At 44.7% G+C, this 24027-nt stretch overlaps 1 protein-coding gene across 13 annotated transcripts in view; it reads right to left on the reverse strand.

Annotated features, from left to right (window-relative positions):
• PARD3 (par-3 family cell polarity regulator) overlaps positions 1-24027 on the reverse strand; it is a 657871-nt gene that overhangs the window by 170001 nt on the left and 463843 nt on the right. For all 13 annotated transcript variants that reach the window (XM_038392147.2, XM_038392144.2, XM_043509558.1 and 10 more), the window contains one exon: positions 14466-14682. In XM_038392147.2, the coding sequence (XP_038248075.1) occupies positions 14466-14682 (217 nt within the window). The remainder of the gene's footprint in view (positions 1-14465; positions 14683-24027) is intronic.

The following is a 24027-nucleotide window of genomic DNA, read 5'->3' on the forward strand; positions in this document are numbered from 1 at the left end:
TTTTTCAGATACAGTGAATTCTTATCATTAACACAGTTAGCATCAGAATACAAATGGTATACACTGATTTGATGGAATATTAAGATATGCATTTGTTAATTAGACCATGAGAACTCCTCAATAACATTCCTCCTACAAATAAGTCTTACAGCCATATAATCAAACTGTAGAAAATGGGAAAATGTATATGGCCACATAAAAGGTTAATCAAACTACTGATAGTTCACGTGGAACCTTCTGAAGATTAAAACTTCCCTACAGATCTCATTATCTGAAAAAATTGAATTGTCAGTCAGCATTTTTTTCTGTCAATTACTGGAAAATCTTTGTTGTTACATGTTTCCCAAAGAATATTCTCTATAGGGCAAATTAAGCATACGTGTTATTACTTTAGACCTTCACTCTGATTCACAAATACACACTTAATATGGGAGTGGGGAGTAGGGGAACAAATGCTTTCCAACAGAGGGTGACAGAGACCATAGACAACTTGGCAGGAACTTGTGGGGGCATGCTTAATTTTAATAAAGATGAGTAGCCACCTTCCTCCATCATGGAGGTGCAGACTCATGGAGACTGCAGTTCTCAGCATGTCATTCTGCATCTTGAGCTTGACATTTTAGAATGCCCCCGGGTACATTTTGGGCACCTCCAATTTGACTGGTAAAACTGAATATGACTTGAACATGGCAGATACTTTTTAATCATAAAGAACCACACTTTAAAATCCTTCTTTTTAAAAAAATCAAGGAATAATCCCAGTGGGCAGGACGTCTTTACAAGGTGCCCTAAGACAGACATTCTTAACCTTTTTCTTTCTGAGGCCCCCCCAACATGCTATATAACTCCTCCACGGCCTACCTGTGCCACAATAACTGGTTTTCTGCATATAAAAGCCAGGGCCGACATTGGGGGTAGCAAGCAGGGCAATTGCCTGGGGCACCATGCCACAGGAGCCCCCTATGGAGCTACATTTCCCAGGCTTCAGCTTCAGCCCTGGGTGGCAGGGCTCAGGGACTTGGGCTTCAGCCCCATGCAGTGGGGTTTCAGCTTTCTGCTCCGGGCCACAGCAAGTCTAATGCTGGCCTGCTTGGCAGCTCCCATGAAACCTGCTCAAGGCCCCTTAGGGGGCCCCGGACCCCGGTTGAGAACCTCTGCCCTAAAACACAATAAATTAATTTATTACATACAAATGAAGTCCATGCTCCTGGGCAAATCTCAAGTGGAGGTCAAAGAATAGCAGTTAAATTGTGTGTTTTAAAAAGTCTTTAAATAAAACATTTCAGACACACTTTTTCGGCTTGGAAATACAAGGCCAGATCCTCCACTGGCATAAACTGGCATATCTCTGTTGCCTTCAGGGCAGCGGAATAAATTTACATTGGCTGAGGATCTAGAATTTAGTGATGAATGTTACCTCAAATGGGAAATATCTTCTGTGTGAAAGATTAAGAGCTGGATTCTGTATTACGGGAATGTTTGTGCAGCACCACTAGTGCAAAGCATCTTAAAAGCTGACATAGCCAGAGATGGGAGGATCATTTTGTGGTAGGAGGAATCACCGGTGGAACAGAGCTGGCAGACAGAATCCTGTGCCACCCCCGCCACAGGTGCTGGAGCTTCGCCAGGGAGAAGGGGGAATTGGCTAGAGCTGTTCTGAGACCTAGAAATACCTGGCTGCCCTAACAGCTCCTTAGGCTATTGGTAGTAAGAGCTAGGATTTGACTTCATGATAACTGGAAGTGCAATAACTGAATCAGTTGTAAATCATGCCTTACTTTATTTGTGTGTGCTTACTTATTTCAGATGAGGAATGTCCTATTTTGATATAATTTAACTGAGAAATAAGATATTAAAATAAAACACTCAATTCAAAATAAGAGTGTCCACACAAAGCCTTCACCAAAATAACTAGAGGTGTGAATTACAAGCAATTGAGTTATTTCAGTGCCAGTTACCATGGAGATGAGGACCTGGTTAAAACAGCCAATTGGCTGCTCTAATTTATACATTCACCTTTTAACTCCTGTTCTCATGTGATCCACAGCCGAGGAGGTAGGCTTGCTGCTTTTTCTTAGAAAATAGTCTAACAGCCCCAGGAACAACAATTTATTATTTAAATCAAAACAACCCCCTTCCTGGCCCATGGGTTCTTCAGGTTCTGACACCTTATTCTTATGATTTGTATTCCACTGGTACCAGGAGGCCTAGCAAGAGTGAGCTGCTATAATGCTTGTTACAGTACATATGAACAGAGCTACGACATCATGAAGGGTTTTGAAAATCTCTATTGCAACTTCAAAACATACTTTCCACAGAAACTTTTGCAGCCTAAAAATAAATCTTAAGAAAACAAATGCAGATGAAATTGGCACTAAGACTTGCAAAACTCTTTATATTACCAAAGCACTTTTCATACTTTTGTAGCCAAGAAAGAGAAATGAACTAGTAAAGATTTCTTCGTACTGCTGATATCATCAGGATCTATTATCCAGATATCCTGCTTTGGAGACTCCTGCATTTTATTGAAGATAATGCAGTGTGTATCATTAGTTACACAGTATCATCAGAGAAAATAAATGTTTTAACTCATTAATTGCTTCTTTGTCTGGACCTCCCGCAGCTAAGCATTAACGTCTTTTTAGTACCAAGTTGTATTCTGAATATAAGACTTTCAGCACTAGAGGTTAAAAAGAAAGAAGCATTAACAATAGTCGGAAATATTTTAGATTATTTATTAGTAAGGCTACGATTTAGTCATGGAATCCATGACTTCCAGCGACCTCTATGACTTCAGCCTTTGGTGGTCAGGAGCTGCAGGGTACCCCTGGCGCCTCCGGTGGCCTCCGGAGCTCCTGGCCCTGTGGGCGGTGGGGAACCCCCAGCTCCCATGAGTGGCAGGGAAACCCCCAAACCCCCACTGGCAAAGGAACCTCCAAACCCCCACTTGCAGAGGAACCCTGAGTCCTGCGACAAGGAACCCTCAAGTCCCAGGCTGCCGGCGGTGGAACCCCCAAGTTCCCATTGGCAGAGGACCCCTGAGCTCCCGGCTGCCAGCAGGGAATTCCCGAGCCCCTGCTGACAGAGGACCTTTGAGCCCCAGAATCCCCAAGCCCCCGGCCACTGTGGGCAGCGGGGGAATCCCCGAGTCCCCAGCCACCGGCGGTGGCAAAGAAATCCCCAAGCTCCCAGTCCCCGTGGGCAGCAGAGAAACCCCCAAGCTCCTGGACACCATGGGTGGCATGGAGCCCTGCAGCTCCCAGCCATGGCAGGGGAACCTCCCAGCTACCGCCGACGGGGGTACTCTGCAGCTCCCAGAGACATGGGAAACGGGGGCCACCCCATAGCTCCCGGCCACCACGGGCAGCAGGTGACAGGGACACCCAGCAGCCCCCAGCTGCTGCAGGCAGCTACTAGCCCCTGCTCAGCTGCCCCGATTCAGGTGGTGTAGGGATCCACAGAACCCCATTTTGTCAGGTATATTTTTAGTAAAAGTCAGGGACAGATCACGGCTTCCTATAACTTTTACTTTTTTGCCTGTGACCTGTCCCTGACTTTTACTAAAAATATCCATGAGAAAACCTTAGCCTTATTTATTAGATGTTCTTGTTCAAATGTTTAATAACATTTCAACTTGCATTCTAAATACTGTTAGCACAGCTCCTGTCTAATGTGTTAGAGGCCCTTGATATTGGTCTAAGGTGTACTATATTCATGGTCTTTATTGCAGTGTTCATTAATATTGATGCAGCTTAGGGCTTTCTAGCTTTTATATTAACCCTTGTATATGGAATGTATATAACCGATCCATAAACTCTGGTTCCGATTTGAAGTTTTCTTACTTAGTGCTAGCTACCTAGCATAATTTTAAAAAAAGCAAATATACAAATATTTCCAGCCATTTAGAAACGAGGCAATCCACAAAACAAACAAAACCTAACACAAGTATTCAGCAGTTGTTAATGCTATATGTTATTAGCCTAATAATAATTTTGTACACTGCAAAAGTGTCATCCATCACAGGATCTGAAGGAACTATAAAAGACAGTAGCGGGTAGGTATTATCCCCATTTTACAGTTTGGGAAACTGAGGTACAGAAAGACCAAGGCCCAAATTTTTAAAAGTATTAGGCATTGTGACATTTAAATCTCATTTTCAAAAATGATTTAGCACTTAGGACCTTAAATCCTATTATCAATGGTATTTTGGCTCCACAGTGCTTAAGTCTAACAAGGAATATCCCTATAAATTTAGCATTGTGGAAATATAATGTATATAAATATTAACCATAAAGATGTATTCACAAAACAGCATGGAAAGACTCCATAGAAGCCATTATAATAGTATGCCATAATTATATGTTAAAAAAGCACAAATCCCAGTAGATCCATGGATAGGGTCTCTGGGCCAAGTAGCACCATGCTCCATTGCATGACTTAAAGGTGTATTTAACTTCCTAACATGCATTTATTAAAAATATATATCTCTGACTAGCTCTGTAAGTTAGGAGGCGCTAGAAATATGGAATCTATAAGGATATTTTCTGAGGAAGCGATCTTTCAAGAATCATTTCTAGTCACCCCATATCAGAAGCTAGCCCAAATATGCTCTGCAGAAACTGCTGATCAAGTGAACATATTGCAGCAGGGTCTACTTTACAAACAACAGTAACATTTGTTTGCACTCCCATCTTTCTTAAATTTGCACAGAAGCAGCAAAAGTTAATGTGCAACAGAACACTACATTAGCTTCTGAAACATTATTGCACATTAAAAAGGTTTACTGCAACTTTGCAAACATACTTACCTGAAAGCCATAAAAAGAGCGATACTAACATATAATGTCAGGTCTGTTGCAGTGCATTCCAATCAGTTCTTCACACTGGTGATGAGGGGCCAGCTTCTTGATGCAGGAGCCACTCTAAATTATCCTTGAAAGAAATTTTAACATACAATATTCTATATAATCCATTACCATTTTGGAATGAAGCCATATTTAACAATGTGTCCATTCTGAGCTGTAAGATGAATTAGCTGAGCTCCAGTGTCTACATGCTGTAGAACCACTGCTCACAATTATACAAAATGTGAGGGGGGTATTTAAAACAACTTCTTATTTTTAAAAATAAATATAAAATCTCTCCTTTAGTGACTGACTGACCTCATTATGTTAAAGTTCCTATTTAATTCCTATGATTTGAGATCAAAATGAGGAATTTCAGAGTTAACACTGAAACATCATTTTTACCTTACTGATCACTAGCCAAATAACCTTTTCGAGGTTAGAGGCGCCTCACTGAAACTTGTGTGGTGTAATAAGAATTTCCTTTTATCAGTTTTAAATTTGTTGCCTTTCAATTTCATTAGACATCCCCATGCTCTGTATTATGAGAAAAGAGTTAAAAAAAAAAAAAAAAGGAAGTGTACTTACTTTATGCTAATCATTATTTTGTATACCTTTATCATTCTCCTCTTATTTGTTTGTTTGTTTTCCAAAAAGTCACAATCATTTAAATATCTCTTCTGATAGAAGTCTTTCTATGTCTCTAGACATTGTCTGCCATGTATTTTTTCAGGTGGGATGACCAGAATTATACACAGTATTCAAAGTGAGGGCTTGCATCTATGATGGCATTAGAATATTTTCAGTATTATTGTCTGCCCCATTGTTTCTGCATCCAAACGTTTTGTTTTCTCTTTTAAGTGCCACTGTGCAATTTGTAGAGGTTTGCAACATCTAGGCCTTTTTCCCGAGTGGTTGTTGTTCAGCAATGTGTATAAGCATTTCAAATCAGTGTTCCAGTATGGCTCTTCGGGACACTCTATAGTAATAACCTTTTCACATTTTGAAAATAGATCATTTATTCCTATTCTTTGTTTGTGTCTTTTAGTTAGTTTCTAATCCAAGACAGTACTTTACCTTTCTTCCTTTACTTTTCTTCTTGTGACTATTTATGATTTGGTTTCCTTAATAGTATCTTGGAAGGCCTTTATCAAAGGCTTTTTGAAAAGCCAAATAAATTATATCAATAAGTTCTTTTTTATCCACTATTTTTGTGATCACACTCAAAATTCGGGTTGGCTGGAGAAGAATAATTTTCCTTTACAGAAATCCTTCTGCTGTGTCCCTATCATATCATGTTCATGGATGTGTTTAATAACTCTATCTTTAATTATTTCAACCAATTAACCTGGTACTAAAGTATGGCTCATTGCTTTGTAACTCCCAGGTTCATCACTCACACTTTTTTTTTTTTTTTTTTTTTTTGGAAGACTGGTTCAACATTTGTTACCCTCCAGTACAGCAGCTGATTTCTCTATACTTTCATCCATGTAGATTTCACGTAGGCTCTAGGGCTTCATAGATTGTGCTCAGTATTTATAGACACAGTCTTTTTAATTGTGCACTACTGATCTACAGGAATCATTTTGTTCATGACTCCAGGCTAATCCACATAGGTATTTCCTGTGCAAACTAGTGTTTGCTACAAATGTAATGATTTTATTCTCTAACAAAACACAAGGAAGTCCTAACAGGAGCATTCCAACACACTATGAATACAGATCAATGCTCATTACAAGTGAAATACAATGTTAAGTTAAAACTCTATTCCTTAGAAATTGATCACTCAAGCAAATGTCAACCTAAGTAGTTCAACAGTCATCTGACTCAGTCTATTCCATTTTTTAAATATAATTTTACATTCATTTTCTTTTAACAAATACAAAACATTCTTAAAACTATTTTCAACCAGGATTTTCAAGAAAGACTACAGCTTTAAAACCAAGATATAGAATCAAAGCATCTCTGAACTATTATGCCAATATTACAGATATCCAGACACTATCAGTTGCAAATTAACTCTCAAAAGAAATGTTTCCAACACACATTCCAATGAATGTCATTAACAGATCCTTTCATCTAACTGCCTTCACTACTGAAGACAGTATTTATTTACCATACTTCATTAGGGACTGAATAGTCAGTAACCTTCAATTTTCACATCAACTGCAGAAAAAAATTCCCATTTTCTATATAGACTAGAATTGAAATTGACTTAGAATATCTAAACTGTCAACAAATTCTTTTAAGAAAAGGTTTGCTTTACAGGGATTATAAAGTAGGTGTCATCCTTGACACTTGCATTCTATATTCACTCTGCAGATCTGGAAAAGAAATGTTAAGGAACGTCAGAAAGGGTCTTAGAAGACTCAGCTGTCATGCTATGCACCTCCTTTTGCTTGCTTTGCAGTCAGATACTGTGTTATAGATGTCAGAGGTTCTCTATTTAAACTCACTGACAAGCAAAGGAAGAATACTGGGAGAATATGTTATCAGCTACTATGCACTTGTCTTTGGTAACAGGTCAAACACTTATTTCTGTGTGTGTTAGAAACAGAAACCCTGATTCTCCTCAAATTAAAATACATACACTATACCCACATCAGATTTACAAATTCAAGATTTACTTTGGAAAAATCAAGTGGTAAGAATACATAGAGCAAAACCATTGTTTCCTGTCAGAATGACAAACTAGAATGCCACATAAGATTATGTTAATCTCTCATTTTATATCCATCTTTCACAATTACACACCAGTACTTTTTGTATGTCATGTCATTTAAAAAGGCATAGAGTTTACTGCTCATTTACTGTAACTGTATTCCTTAAATCACTGCTGGATTATGTGAGGTTGGTTAGTTAGCAATGAGAAATTAGCTACATTAAACCACACACATATGCACCAATTAGATCTCAGTCATAAATAACTATAACGCCTCATGTTTTCAGAAGCAAGAAATGAAACACCATTATGTTAAGGTCTATTTTCCACAAAACAACTGATTATAATTGCCAAGAGGGAATGGAGAGAAGGAAAAGAGATCAGACTATGAAAGTAAGGGATGAGGAGAGTTGGAGGAGGCATTGTTTTCTTCATCTAATAAGAACATAACTATTTTCATGCCAGACTTTTTGTTAGCTTTATTAAACCTTCTCTCTTTCATGTCCATATTTACTTTTAATTAGAAAGTAGGAATTGAAAAATAAGAAAATTCTTTGAATGAGAGTTATAAAAACCAAAGTAATAATCTATATCAGGGTAATATTTGCTCTACGGCTGATTTCTTTTGAAGACTGATGCTTCTGTGTATTCTTAGTAGCTAACAGAAACCTGAACCAGGATCAGAGCAATCTGGCCAAGACGGAACCTAGACAAGCTGGTGGGTCATGAATAGGATTCCCCCAGCATAATGGAAAAGGACTGTGCCTCTTCTATCACAAATGGGAGAAGTACAGTGTTACCCTTTCCCTGTATAATTCAGTTAGGGTCCTACTACATCCCTGACTGTTTTTGGACATGCTGAAAGCAACAATGCCCCATAATACATTGTTCTATCTGTGGTTGACTAGATGTGGACCTTGCTACAGTTATGCACAGTTTGCTTCAACCAAGATGGATTACGGTAATGTACTAGATTTAGAGCAGCCTTTGTCAAGCTCCTGAAACTTCCAAATGGTTCAGAACACACCAGCCAACCGTTTTGGTGGGGTAGGTGACTGGTGGCACAAAACCTGTGCACCATGATCCCAACTGGGTACTAATACTGGTTCAGGTGCAGTTCAAGGTGCCAGTGACAATTTTCAAAGCTTGAAGTGTCCTGCTATGAGACATGAGCTCTCTGGTGTTTGTGCTGGGAACACAGCCTTTAGAGAGCAGGGATAGATAGTGTTCTTGGCTGACAAATTGCAACCACTGGAACTTGTTCCCCCTTAATTGTCTACCAGAGCCCTGGTTTGGTAAACTTTACCTCTTGCTATAAGGCATTATTATTCAGTGAGCCTTATTGCCTCTTTTTTAAGTTGTTTTAGATCAGATCACTTTTTTTTTTAAACTCTACGAAGACTGAGGTGCTTTCCAGTTATTTTGATTTGTGCGCGTTTCAAAACTATTGTAGAAGCATTAGGCACTTCTGCCATATATGTTCAGCTTTAAAGGTCTGGAGATGATTGGTGAAGATTGAAAAAAGAAAGAAAATATTAAGTTTGCAAATATGGAGGTTAATTATTACATCTTTGAAATCACTGAAATTTCAACATTTATATAAGGACTTATTTAACCCTACACATTCAAAAAATGCTCATTTCAAACTGGTCTGCAAATCTTTAGCAAGAAAAAATACTTATTGCTTTTTGTCCTTTCTCAGACACTATGACAAGGAAAACTAAATGAAAAACATGATGTAGGCAGCTCAATCAGGAAGACAATAATAATCTGTGTATGTTATTCTCCCAAATGCCCAGTCAGAGGTCTCAGATGGCTAATGTGGTTGAAATGTGTAACTCAAAGCTACAAATAATATATTTATGAATCTGGACATGTTCAGTGCACTCTGGAAACGGCTGAGTAAAAAAGACAACACTATATCTGATTTCAGCTAAACAAGGTTTCAAACTAAATTATCTATTTCCTCTTGCAGAACTGGATGAAACAACACTGTAAGGCTCCCAGTAATCATTTTAAATGTAATTGTAGGATTAGATTCTAATGGTAATATGGGAATATTGCATTTGCATTGGCTTTCCAATGTGACAGTTTACCCATCTGTGCTCTACAATAGTCGAGAGATGAGATGAAGGCCTGGCATTGTACGATCAGAGCTTTACGTTTTCGTAAACACCATAGGCCAAATTTTGAAATTGTGTCCCCAATCCTGCTAATACTTATGCCCTTTAAACAGATGGTGCTCCCTCATTGACTTCAATGGACTAATCCACATGCTTAAAGTTGTACAGGTGTGTGCTCACTTGATTGGGGCCTTAGTTCAAACACAGGCAAGTATAATTAATTTATATCATAATATCCTTATCTATCCGTTTCATATTCATAAATAATATTCATTTCATGAACAGCCTCCAAAAAGGAAATACATTTCTGCATCACACACACACACACACACACACGCGCACACAGAGACATGCCCACCTTCCTTTTTTGGCCAGCTTCAAACCTGTTTTCATAGCTATAAATGCTGATGCCTATTTACATTCAGACCATTTCTCTTATCATGCATTTGATTCAGGCTCCCCCTCGCCTTAATTTATATTTGCAACCAGATGTGATTAGAAACCGCAGCTTTACTGCTTCAAGAACCGTGAAGGCTGGAAAAATCAACTTCTGTGTCCTAATGTGGAATGCATTTATTTCATTTTTGCTAAATTGGCCTAGGTACAAGAACATTTTATCTGCTCTCTTTCAACATCATGAAACCTGAAGATCTCTTCTCTTTTCCTGAATCTGAACAGTTGTCCCTGTCCACTTGCTAGGCCCAATCCTGCTGCCATGAAAACCAATGGGAGCTTGGCCTTCAACTCCCTTGGGAACAAGATGAGGCCCATAAATCATATTAAAGAACTCACCATGGCTTAAAAGGGTGTCACTCAGTTTGAGTTTGTACTATGCCACCTTTTAAACTGTGATGCCACTGTATTACAGAACCATGCTCAAGATCCTGCCCAGGGAATCACGTTGAGCTGGGTGTTAGTGTACCTGATCCTGACTAACACAGCTCACCACTCTTATAGAAAGTACATTCAATTTGATGCCCAGGGGAGAAGCATCAATGCAATAAATGGGTCTTCTAAGTGGCTACATTTACTATGGTAAAACTGCATGGGTGATACTACGGCCATACTTGTAACACAGGAGCTAAGAACAATCTCAATACTCACCGCTTTAAACTCCAAGGGCAGGGCAAACATAGCCTACCTCACTTTCACAAATAAAAGCACACTGGACACTAAGGAAAAAAATCCATATGCAATTTTCCTTTTCCAGTCCTCTCCCCAGAAAGAATTGCACACAGCAGAAGCTAGTCACATTGCTAAATCTATATTGGAGGTACTTAGATACCTCGTGATGAACTTGTACAGAATAGAACAGCATACAGTCTTCTAGGCATTCCTAATAGTGAAACATAAAAGCCAGCAAAACAATATCTGAATTTAGCAAAAACTGTACTTCCAGCCTGTATACCAGGCCCCAAAAGCTGATTCTTCAATATTTTGCATAAGTTTTCTGTGGCAACAAAGGTCAACTTTTTGCTGAACACAGTTGCAAGTGTATATTAGTATCCTGTATTTAAATATGAGCTTTGGTGTAAAGGAATAATTTTGAACTTTTCAGTTGAATAATTTACTTATACTATTCTCTTCCCCACCCCAAAATATGCATAACACAGAAATGCACACGTTAGAATGAGTGATCATTAGAATATCCAGGCCTGATCCTTCAAGCCCTCTGTGAACAGAACTCCTTTGAAATCAACAGGAATTCTACATATGAAGGGGTTGTAGAATTGGACGCTTCATTTTTAATCCTGATACAGTCACTCTGAGTTGTACCAAATTTCTTTCTTCTATTCCATAAAAGTGGCAAAATAATGTAAGTGTTTAAAAGGTTTATTTATTACTTTAAACTTGTGGTAAGGATCTTAAGGGGAATTTTTGGAAATGATGATTCTGTGCTAAAGAGGGAAAAATGTAACCTGTGGTCTCTAGTGGGAGTTTGCATCTTACACTACAATTTTATGAAGATCCCAGGACCAAATCCTGAGATTTTAATTGAAAGGAAGCAGACTTATTTTTGTGCATTATGTAGGCGCCAGTTTATGAGCTGTCAGTTTGCATATAGGCAATAAAAAGCCCCTTGGCTAAATACAGACACTGAAATAAAGTGTCAGTTACAGTAACTCCATCCCGTAAGTGTTCTTGCCCACGCAATGTAATGAAGAAAGATTATCTTAAGATAAGTTAAGTGCATTGAAAAGCAGCAAAAGAGAAAGGGAAGGAAAGAGATGGAGAAATACTAAGAAAATACTAATAATGCTGTGAGGCAACAAAACATCTAACTATATTTTAATTATGGCTTAAATATTAAGTGTTATTGGTATCATGATTTTCTATTTACCATATGTATGCTCTTTCACCAGTTACCAAACTATCAACTGCATCAGATGTGTAAAAATACAAGGCATGTGGCAGGCAGAAGTGGCAACTGTTATCTTACAAAATGCCACATATTCCATCACTCAGAAAATTATGGAGAATGTATTAACAAAGCAAATCTAAGCACTGCATGAGTATTAGAGATAATTACTTAAATGAACACTAAAAAAAACAAGAGGATCATGATCCTTTTTGAAGAACCAAATTACTGTTGTTTTCCAAATTAGAGATGTCCTTGTGAGGTGCTTAATGTATATGATACAATCAAATTGATTTTATATTTAGCTGTTGATGTCATATAAAAATTTCGATCAGTAATACTTCCCTCTTCTACAGCAATTTCCATTTGGAAACCTCCAAGTGATGAAGAAACATAAAATCCTTATGAATCTCTATAAATTCTGCAAATTACAACATGTGAAAGGACCCCTGTGCTCACATTGAACCCCACTACCTCAATGGTGCATGCAAGTGGTCTACCCATATGTTTTGCCTTGCAAGATTGAGCCACTAGCCTCGCAGAATCCCTGTGAAGTGGCTATTTGTATCATCATTTTACAGAGGAGGCAACTCAAGAACAAAGCAAGAATGTAACTTTTTAGAAGTTGACCCATACCTTATAAAAATCCCTCATTTCAAGGGACATCACTCATTTTACTCCTAAGTTATCTACACTCCACACAAGTCTGTTACTGAAAGTGATTTAACATTAGAAATAAAGAATCACAGAGCTGAGGCTGTAGAAAGAGTTACTGACACTGAAGAAACAAATCCTGTAGCATTTTAAGTTTCCTGCACGAATAATTTGTGTGTCACCCTCATTCTGAGCCTTTATTATACACTGTATACCAAACTTGGGCACTGGCAGATTGAGAGGTATGTGTTGTAGCACCGATTGATCTCAGCAGGAGTTGTGGATGCTTGGCACCTCTGAAAATCAGGCCCAAGGTCATAGATGAAGCCTGTGGCAAAGTTGAGGACAGAACTCAGATTGCTTGATTTCCCACTTCTCATGCCTTAACTACAAAGCCTTACTTTCTCCTAAGATAAATACATGCAACTTCAAAACAACTTGATCTTCTTATTTAGCTTTCGTTAAAAAGACAAGCTAACTAATCCTGCAGTTTTCAGAGTAGCAGCCGTGTTAGTCTGTATTCGCAAAAAGAAAAGGAGTACTTGTGGCACCTTAGAGACTAACAAATTTATTTGAGCATAAGCTTTCGTGAGCTACAGCTCACTTCATCGGATGCATTTGGTGGAAAATACAGAGGGGAGATTTATATATACACATTTGGTGGAAAATACAGAGGGGAGATTTATATATGTGTATATATAAATCTCTCCTCTGTATTTTCCACGAAATGCATCCGATGAAGTGAGCTGTAGCTCACGAAAGCTTATGCTCAAATAAATTTGTTAGTCTCTAAGGTGCCACAAGTACTCCTTTTCTTTATAATCCTGCAGTATAATTCAGATATAGAACAACTGTCAAGCTATACAGAGAACCTACCTTTAATGAATTCTTTACAGAATCAGAAATGTAACAGATACTAAATTTTGACTGAGCTTAATCGAAGCTCTGTACCTTTTCATGGTGAATTATTATTAATGAACCATTAAAATGATACCAGTAACTCTACTTCTAATTAAATTTAAGTAATGAACTTTTGCACAAACAGAAACAGACAGACACTACCTTTATCAAGGAACTTTATTTACCCTTGCTAGCTAGAAGAAAGATTTTGCTTACTTTCTCCCTGTCCACTTATGGGAAAGACGTAGTTACTAAAATCAAACTTAAATCTATCTCTCAGAATGTGATGAAATCTTTGGACAACTGTCATATCTAGATGGAGACAGCAGGTGGGATCCTCCTTTACAACAAGTAGAAGGACCAGAGTGGCATAAAGCAGCTCTTGAAGCCCAAATTCCAGTTGGGAGAGAATTCTCTCAGCATACAAACTAAAGTGGATCACCACCCTTGCTGTTTTACAATGATCCGCTTGCATGCCCTGGCATAGGGAGCATGCCTTCATGCTGGAGGCAGGGTGGGTGTGAAGCACAGAGCACTGTGGCCCATAGAGCAGCCTTAAACAGGCCCACAAGTTTCTCTTAAGTTATGATTGGGACCACTCCAGCTCCCAGAGCAGCACATGATAAGGAGGTCACAAAGGTGGCTTAATGCTGCCTTAGCTGTCCCTCCCTCAGACTGCAAATTCTTAACTGCCCCCTGGGGAAGCTTAGCACAGAATCACAGGAATTCCCAATATGGTGTTTTAAAGGCATGTTCAAATTCTTGGTATTTGGGAGCTTGTAGTGAAATATATATTTGCAAAAGGGCTAGCACAAAGCGGCCTTGTTCCCAACTATCCCAAAAATCTAAAATTTTTGTATAATACAAAAAAATGAAGCTCCATTTTGTTATACATTCTCATAATCTTGAGTGCATAGCACCTACCTGAACATGTCTCCTAAGCCTTTGAGCATTCCTTTCTTTGCCTTAATTTTATCCTTCTCTTTATCGCGGTCTTTCTTCTTGTCCTTTCCAGCCTTTTTTCTGTCACCTTTATCTTGGCTTCCATTCATCTGTCTCTCCAGTGAGTGAGATGGCTGGTCACTTGCTGTGGACACAGATTCTCTGCCTGATCTTGAACTCTCCTCTGTGTCTTCCTCCACTGAAAGAGAAAGAAAAAAATATTGGCGAGAGAGGAACAAACAAATTGTCATAAACATACAGCTAAGGGTAGCATAAAATCCCTTCTTTAGCTGTAAAGGGTTAATCAGTTCCATTAACCTAGTTGGCAGCTGACCAGAAGGACCAATGGGGAAAGAAGATACTTTCAAATCTGGTGGGGGGAGCTTTTTATTTGGGCTTTTGTTGTTCTCTCCAGAGACAAAGAGAGAGACCAAGCAAGTAATCCAGCTCCTACTGAATGATACATCTAAAATTACAGAAATAGTGAGTAATAGCAATGAAATGCGTTAGAGTATCTTTTGTTTTAGCTTGTGAATTTTTCTCTATGCTAAGAGGAAGGTTTATTCCTGTTTTTTTTGTAACTTTAAAGTTTTGCCTAGAAGGGAATCCTTTGTGTTTTAAACCTTATTACCCTGTAAAATTATCTTCCATCCTGATTTTACAGAGGTGTTTCTTTTACTTTTTTTCTTTATAATAAAAGTTCTGTTTTTAAGAATCTGATTGGGGTTTTAATGTCCTAAAAACCCAAGGGTCTGGTCTGTGCTCACTTTGTTTTCTCTCAAGCCTCCCCAGGAAAGGGGGTGAAGGGGCTTGGGGGGATATTTTGGGGAAACAAGTGGTCCTTTTCCTAAATCTTTGTCTAACTCACTTGGTGGTGGCAGCGATACTGTTCCAAGGACAAGGAAGAATTTGTGCCTTTGGGAAGTTTTTAAGCTAAGCCAGTAGAAATAAGCTTCGGGGGTCTTTCATGCGGGTCCCCACATCTGTGCCCTAGAGTTCAGAGTGGGGAGGGAACCCTGAGACAAACAAAAGAGGTTTTTCAGCATATTGTGGAATATGTTTTGGAGCAAGGCATGTGCATAACAACTAAGTAACCATGTGACATTATGTTGTTAACCCTTGATTGCTCATTCTGCGTGTTCCACATCTATGCTCCTCATGTCTATTTTTACCCTCTAACTTCTACAGGGAAGGGAATGAGTGTGTATATTCTGTGAGGCACACAGAACATTGTGAAATAATAGTACTGATCAATAAACAGGGTTAGCCAATAGTGCTGCAAACTGGCTACTTGTGTTGGTGCTTAGATTCTATAGTGAGGAGAGCTTTAGATATGCTTAAGATAAAGAGTGAGATCAGTGTTACATAGTTCATAAATTTTAAATAAATCTCCTAAAAATATACATGTTGTTTATATTACATTAATTTGTAATACACCACATGGCCTGCTACCCTTAATTGCTCACTTCAAACCCTTTATGCGTAACAATCTAACTCCCAGTTGCCTACCATCTGAAGTGGCAGTCTCCAACATTCCTTCTGTTTACCAGTTTGTCCCACTGTTCCTTCCCCTGACCTGAAGAGCTCTGTGTAGCTCAAAAGCTTGTACCTTCCACCAACAGAAGTTGGCTCAAGAAAAGATATTTTATCTACTTTGTCTCTCTCATATCCTGGGACTAACATGATTACAACACTGCAAAAAAAGTCATTTAGGAGAGTTGACCTTTAATACAAGCCTTTAACCGTTTTTCTTCAGCAACACAATACCACCATGAATTTGATTAAATAACTCATCTCCTTTAGCAGTTTATTTTTAAAAAATTACAGTGTTACTGCTCAAAGAAGTTCCATTGGTTGAGGTGAAGACTCTAGAGGTGCAGGTTACGTCATCTGGAACAAATAAGATCTTCTAAGTGTATATTATGAATTGTTTCAAGCCTGGACCCACAGAGAGACTATATATAATTTGGAACACATATTCCAGAAAGCCTAAAGAGAAAAGTGACAACAAAAATATAGTGGTAGCCATTTCTAAATCATTCTCCACTCTAAAACTGGAAAAGCTTCCAGTGGGTCAGTGAAAATGAAACTCACAAAGTTAGAGACATTTTTTGGCTCACCATCATCAGCTGCTGAACTGTCTGAGACTTGCCTGAGCAGTTTGTTGTTCTTCTGTAGGACCACAATTGATGGATTTAGCCATCTGACTCAGGCAATACTTGTTCACTACGCATTCTAGATCTCCTAGAATACCCCATCAACCCACCAGCCTTTGACAAATATATTCTGAAAGTAATATTTCAGGCCAAGCAAATGTGGGTGTAGACATTTATTTCTAAGCCATAATGATTATAATTTTGAATCCCAAGCAACTGAACACAGGGGCAAGATCTAACTGCCTCATGCAATTAGCTCTTCTATGGGGGATGCCTGTAGTAAAACAGCTAATCTACACTACAGCAGCTACAGCAACACAGCTAGGGTGCTGCAGCTGTGCCTCTATAGTCCTGTAGCATAGATGCATGTTACATGGACAGAAGGAGGTTTTTCCATTGATGTAGGTAATCTACCTCTCTGAGAGGCAGTATCTAGGTCAATGAAAGAATTCTTCCCTCAACCTAGCTGTATCTAGTTGAGTTCACTACATTGCATGAAATTTTTCACTGCCCTGAGTAACATAACTGGTTGACTTAAATTTTAGGGGTTGGCCAGGCCTGACAAATTTTCCACTGCAGGTGCACTTCAAATATTCAGGCAATTGTAACTGAGAAGATAAGCCTGAAAGCTTCTGAAATATGTCCACATAGTATTAGTGCTTTTGAGGTCACTGTGCTTACAACCAGAACTGGAACATAGGGATGTATTTAATGATTATTAAAAGTTTAAATCTGGACACAGAAGACCACATTTAAAAACAGTCTCTAATTTTGTGCATTCCAGTTAGCACCTAGAATCCATTGCTGGTGCAAACAACATTTAGACATTTAACTATCTGATCGTGCCTGTAAAGGAATACAAGCAGAACAAAATAAATGAAAAATCTGGTCCACACTGTGACGGGGCAAGGCCAGATGGCTATGGAAGAGTAGCCTTATTGGGATCCGGGAAGTGGGCGGGCGAAGCCCGTCCACTGCTAAAGGATCCCCCCCAGCCTAGAAGGGGGATCCACAGGAACTAGATTCCAAATAATTCCAGGGGACAACTAATGAAATAACAGGAACGGGAGTGTGGTCAAAGGGTCAAACGAAGGGAACCGGACGAGGACACCGAGCAGAGAACCCCAGACAGCGCCCACTGCTCCTCAAAGGCGTCAAGGGAATCAGAGGACACCACCCAGAGGAACTCTGCCCGAGGAACGGACCGAGGAACAGAAATAGGCCCCACAGTCACAGGATACTCCATCGGCCAACCTCCTCACTCTGGTTTTATAGATGGCCATTTTAGCTAGGGACAGGAGAAGGGTGACCAGGAGATCCCGTGACTTTGTGGGGCCACGGATAGGGAGTGCATAAATAAGAAAGTGAGGGGAAAAGTGCAACCAAAAGCATAATAAAATATTGGTGAGGAGCTGGAATAGGGGCTGCAGCCTGGCACACTCCACGTATGTGCGTGCCAGGGTTTCCCTCACGCCGCGAAAGGGGCAGGTGTCTGGGATCGAGGTGAACTATGCCAAGTACACGCCCATGCTCAGAGCTCTGTGAAGGAGCTGCCAACTAACATCCCCGGCGAGCCTCGGGACTAAGGTGGAATATAGGCTGGCCCACCGGGACTCCTCACCCTCCAAAGGGGGCAGGAGGTCCTGCCATTTTGTATCGGGTGGGACACGAGGATGAGGACGTGAAGGGTGTGGAGCACGAGCGTGTATAGATGTTTTCTTGGCGCGGTTTGAAAGCAGACCAGCTGCATCTCGTGCAGCCTGCTTACAGTAAAGAAGTGAGGGGGTCGGTTGGGTCCACGGGGCAGGGGTCCAATTAAAAGATCCGGTGGGCCTGGGGTAAAGAGTGGGCGGGGCGTGCCCTCATACAGGACCTGGTCGAGATAAACCTGAGCAGCGGGCGGCAAAGCGGCCTTCACCTCCTGAAGTATGCGCCGGGGAGTTCAAGGTCTGGAGAGCCCCATGTGCTGAGCGAGCGTCAGGGGATCCAGCCAGTCTCCCCAGTCATAGTCCAGGAGGTCTCCGACTCTTGTGACTTCTGCCAGGACCAACCTCTGGTGCACTGAGCGGGACTCCGCCACCTGCACACTGAGCTAGGGGTTGTGTAGCAGGGGCTCCGCGAGGAAATCTGCCCCCTCGGTGGCCACCACGGACCTGGTCGTTAAAAAGAGTTTCCAGGTCTGGAGGAGGTCCTGGTAGAAGACCGACAGCCCGGAGAGGTCTCGCGGAAGACTCTCGGATGGAGATAAAGGAGCTGCCGGTCGTATCGGAACCCTTGGAAGCGGCATAGGAAGGTGTGCGCCAGTATGCTCCACGCTGGACTACCTGCACCGTAAAGGAGACTCTGCAGGGCCTGGAGATGGAAGACATGGACCTGAGTAAGCAGACATTTCAGGCCCTGCCCTCCCTCCTCCAAGGGTAGATGGAGAACCCCTGCAGGGACCCAGTCCAGTCCTGACCAAAAGAACTCCAGAATCGATGTCCGGAGGTTGGTCAGGAAACCCGGGGCCGGAACCAGGGTGTTGAGCCGGTACCAGAGCATGGACAGGACTAGTTGATTAAGCACCAGCGCTCTCCCTCGAAGGGAGAGGCACGGAAGTAGTCCCGTCCATTTCCGGAACCGCTCTGTCACCCCACCCTCTAAATTCTGCCAATTCTCCGGCAGAGACGGATGCATGGCAGAAAGGTAAACGCCAAGATAGAGCAGAGGACCCGTGCTCCACCGGATGGCCCAAAGCACGGGTGGGAGGGAACTTGCCTGCCGCCAGTCCCCTACCACCAAGCCAGAGCTCTTGACCCAGTTGACCTGCGTAGAGGAGGCTGCCGTATAGATGGCCTGGCAAGCCTCCACCCGCGCCAAGTCGCCCGGGTCCTGAACCATGAGGAGCATGTCATCAGTGTACGCCAACAGGACAAGCCGCAGCTCCGGCTCCCACAGCGCCAACCCTGTCAACCTCCTTCGGAGGAGACTGAGGAAGGGATCGATCACCAGAACATACAGCTGGCCCGAGAGGGCACCCCGCCGTACTCCTCGCCCGAAGCTGACCGGTTCAATCAGGGTCCAGTTGAGCCTAACCAGACACTCTGCGGAGGCATACAGCACCCGGAGAAACCCACAAACTGGGGTCCGAAGCCAAACGCTTGCAGAGTGCTCAGGAGATACCCGTGATCCACCCTGTCGAACGCCTTCTCCTGATCTAAGGACAGGAGAAAGAATGACAGATCATCCCTACACCCGAGTTCCAAAAGGTCCCGGACCAGATGTAGGTTGTCAAAGATGCTGCAACCCGGGATGGCGTAGGTCTGGTCTGGGTGGACCACGTCCGCCAGCACGGACCCTAGCCGCAGCGAGATTGCTTTTGCCACGACTTTGTAGTCTGTGCTGAGGAGTGAGACGGGACGCCAATTTTGTAAATCGCGGAGATCCCCCCTTCTTCGGCAATAAGGCGAGCACGGCTCACCTGCACGAAAGAGGGAGGACCCCGCTCTGCAAAGACTCGGCCCAGACGATGACTAGGTCTAGGCCGAAGACGTCCCAGAAGACGCGGTAGAACTCCACGGTCAGCCCGTCCACGCCCGGAGATTTATTGGTGGGCATGTGACGGAGGGCTTCCGAAAACTCGGAAAGAGTGAGAAGTGGCTCTAGCCGGTATCGGTCGCCCGCGCTGACCGTCGGGAGCTCCTCCCAGAGCACTCTGCAAGCGTTAGGATCGGTCAGATCCATGGAGAAAAGGCTTGCGTCGAAGGTTCTCGCCCTCCGGCACATCTCCACTAGATCCATGAGGGGGGTGCCATCTTCTGCCAGAAGGCAGATGACATGTTTCTTGGCCCCCTTCTTTTTCTCCAGGGTGTAGAAGAAGCGGGAGCCGCGATCCATCTCCCGAAGGAGACGGATGCGGGATCGAACAAAGGCATCCCGGGCCCGATGGTCCTCAAGGGCCCGGAGCTCCTCCCGCTTCTCTCAGCGCCCTCCGCAGAGGGGTGGATCCTCAGGGCTGGTGGCCAGACGCCTCTCCAGTTCTAAGACCTCCCGTTCCAACTGCTCTATCGTCGCATCCCTCCGTCAGCTGGCGCCCCGGGTGTAGTCACGGCAAAAGAGCCGGGTACGCACCTTCCCTAGGTCCCACCACCACCGTGCCGAGGGAAAGGCACTCCGCTGCCCTCGCCAGGCCAGCCAGAACTCCCAGAAGGATGCCACGAAACCCGCATCCTCCAGCAAGCTGTTGTTAAAATGCCAATAGGCCGGCCCCGGCCTCTCCGCACAGAGGGAGGCTGTCACAGTGGCTAAATGATGGTCAGAAAATGGGGCCGGCCGGATGCTGGAAGAGTGGGCTCGTGAAAGATGGAAGCGTGATAAATAAATGTGGTCCAACCGGGAGCGGATCGACCAAGGGCCTCCACCCGGACAAAGGTGAACGTGGAAGTGGGTGGTGGTCGCGCCAGACGTCCATGAGGGAGTGGTGTTTGACTATCTCCTGGAGGATGGCGGTGGCGGCTGAGCTCTGCTCGGTCCCCGAGCGGTCCCGCTCCTCGAGGGTGATGTTAAAGTCCCCTCCCAGGACCAGGCACTCCTGAGGATCCAAGGTGCCGAGGAAGGCAGACGCCTGCTGATAGAATTGCAGCCGCTCCGGTCTCGCTGCCGAGGCATAGATGTTAACGAGGTTGACTACAAATCCCTCCATGCGGACCCATGCGAGGAAGCGGCCCGGCACAGCCTTGGCGACCCCCAGCACCTCGGGCCGTAGGTCGAGGGAGAACAGGGTTGCCACTCCAGCCGTACAAACTGTGAGATGGCTAAAGTAGACCCTGTCCCACCAATCCAGCCGCCAGTTGTCTTCGGCGGTCAGATCCGTATGGGTCTCCTGCAGGAAAACCACAGAGTACCCCTCCCCCGAAGGAAGAAGAGCACCTGAGACCTGCGGAGACCCATCCTACAGCCGCGGGTGTTCAATGTTGCGATGGTAAGAGGTGCCATGAGGAGGGCTGGGGGGATCCTCGCCGGCAGGGACGCTCGCTTCTCCCGACTGGCCGCGCAGCAGTCCGTGACCTACCCTGTAGGTGAGTAAGGAATCATGGAAGAGGCGGACCTGCTGGTAGCCGCGGCGCCCTGCCTCCCGGTCCTTTGCGGCCCGGAGGATTTGATTAAAGTCCCCCCATCGCTGGAGAGCAAGCTGTACTTTGTTGCGAGAGCCATGGACATTTTCTAAAAACTCCCACAACTCCTCTCGCAGCGCATGGGGGTCTGGGGTTATGGTCTCCTGGTTACTCTCCGACGGGGCCCTTGGTACAGCCCGATGGACCACCGAGACGGGCAGACAGGGTGCGGACCCCTGATGGGACTCCTGATGGGTTGGTGCCACTAGGCCCGCCTGGAACCCTGGGGCGCTAGGGGGCGGCAGAGCGAGGTAGCAGCCCCTGGTGGGTTGGGACGGGTAAACACAAAGGCCGCTCCCTGGGGGCCATCTATTGGAAAAGGGAAGGGACAGCCCCAGGGGTGGCAATAACATCTCGAAAGGTGGACGGGATAGGGACAGGGGCGGGGCAGGGTTAGAGGCGAGATTCTGGGCGGGGAGAGGGCTCTCAGTGATGTCTGACGCAGGCTGTATGATAGATTTGGTAGCCACAGCATCAGGAGGTGGACTCTCTTCTGTAGGGCCCCCTTTCGGAAAGGAGGTTGTATGTTCCTCACCAATGAGGGGTGTCACTGGTGGCTCGGGTCCCGGCCGCGTGGCACTGGCCGTCGCCTCAACAGGCTTGGCGGCCCTCAGCGGGGTGCCATCTGCAGCCAGGTTGATGGAGGAGTCCAGGGGCTCCTCGGAGGTGGGAGCGGAAGCAATGGTTAGGGGGAGGGAGCATGGGGAAAGGGGGGCTGGAGTGAAGTTGCCCACATCGAGGCCCGCTGGCATAGGGTCGTCCTCCCCCTGGGTGACCGGGGTTAGATGGACGGAAAATCATTTTCTGCCACCCCGGGATTCTCCCCGCCGGCACCTGACACGACGGTTGCCTCGGGGCACACTGAGGTTTCAGATGGTGCCTCAGGGACCTCAGAGGGGAGATATTGCCTTCCAGTGCTGCCACGTCTTCCCCAGCCGGCACCGGTGGGTAAAGCGGAAGGCTCAACATCAGTGCCCCCCTTCCTGGTCTTCCAGGGGGCCTCCGCATCCGATGGGAGGAGCGGAGCTCGAGCCTTCCGCTTGCCCCACTTCCCCTGGACTAAGGCCCAGCCCTTCATGGCATCATCCGGGGGCTGGCTAGTAGGGGTTGTGTCAGGGGACAGAGGCAATGGCTCAGGGACTCGAGGGGATAATGGTGGGGCAGCACAAGGGAGGGAAGATTCCCCTTGTGGCGGGCCCTCTCCCATGTCCGGCGGCGTCCCTGCCGCACCTTTCTCCAGAGGCCCCGCCAGATTGCAAGCAGCAAGGGCGGGGCTCTCCCACTCGTCTGGGCATAGTTGGGGAGGTTCCCCTTGAGCCTGAGCGGGAGCAATGGTGGACTGGGAAAGAGAAGTGATGGTGTTGGGCGCCGGGCAGCCAGGGGCTGGCGATGACGGGGCCGGTGCCCTGCCGGGGCTCAGGGATCCCAGATGCCCCTCCTTTCCGGGCCAAGGGGTAGTCCCTCCGGACGTGCCCCATCGCCCGGCAGAGGTAGCACCGGGCCTCCCCCGTGGAGTAATGCACCCGGTAATGGGCCCCCTGGTAGGGGACTAGGAAGCACCCCTCCAGCGCCTTTCCATCATGTGCAGTTGAAGCTGCACTTGCCGGTGAAACAAATGGACGTGATGGAGGGTGGGGTCTTTGCAGCCCAACAGGAGAAGGCTGATGGGTTTCCCCAGAGTAGAGAGGGCAGGTAACAGGGCGACATTGGGAAGAAAGGGAGGGACGGAGGTCAGGACCAGGCGGATGCCCAGGTCCTCTAGTGGCTCCAAGGGGACAAACATGCCCCCTACTGCCAGGCCCTTCTCCACCGCCTCCTGGGCGGCGGTCTCCGATGCTAAGAAGACAACCTTGCCATACATTTTGGAGGCCGCCACAATGGCCGTGGGCCCCACCACCCTCGCCATCGCCCGCACATAGGTCTCCACGTGGGACGAGGCGGGCACCAGGAGGCAACGAACGCCGTGCTTCCTGGTCATGGTGGGAAAGGGGCCCCGGCCGCTATAGATGGTAGTGGAGGCGGTGGGCGGGAGAGATGACGTAGTGGCAGGTGTGGGGGCTGACGCCACCTGGGCATACGACCTGGGGGCCGGGGGAGGGACACCCGCAGAGCTGGTGGAGGGAACAGCGGGGAGGAACGCCACGGCCAGTGACAGGGCTGCTGCAGTGAGGGCAGCCCTTGCCATGGAGGGCCTGGTCTTTTTAGCGGGGCCCTTCCCCTTCTTCTTACCCTGGC

This window comes from Dermochelys coriacea, chromosome 2 (assembly GCF_009764565.3).
Source record: "Dermochelys coriacea isolate rDerCor1 chromosome 2, rDerCor1.pri.v4, whole genome shotgun sequence".
Lineage (NCBI taxonomy): Eukaryota > Metazoa > Chordata > Testudines > Dermochelyidae > Dermochelys > Dermochelys coriacea.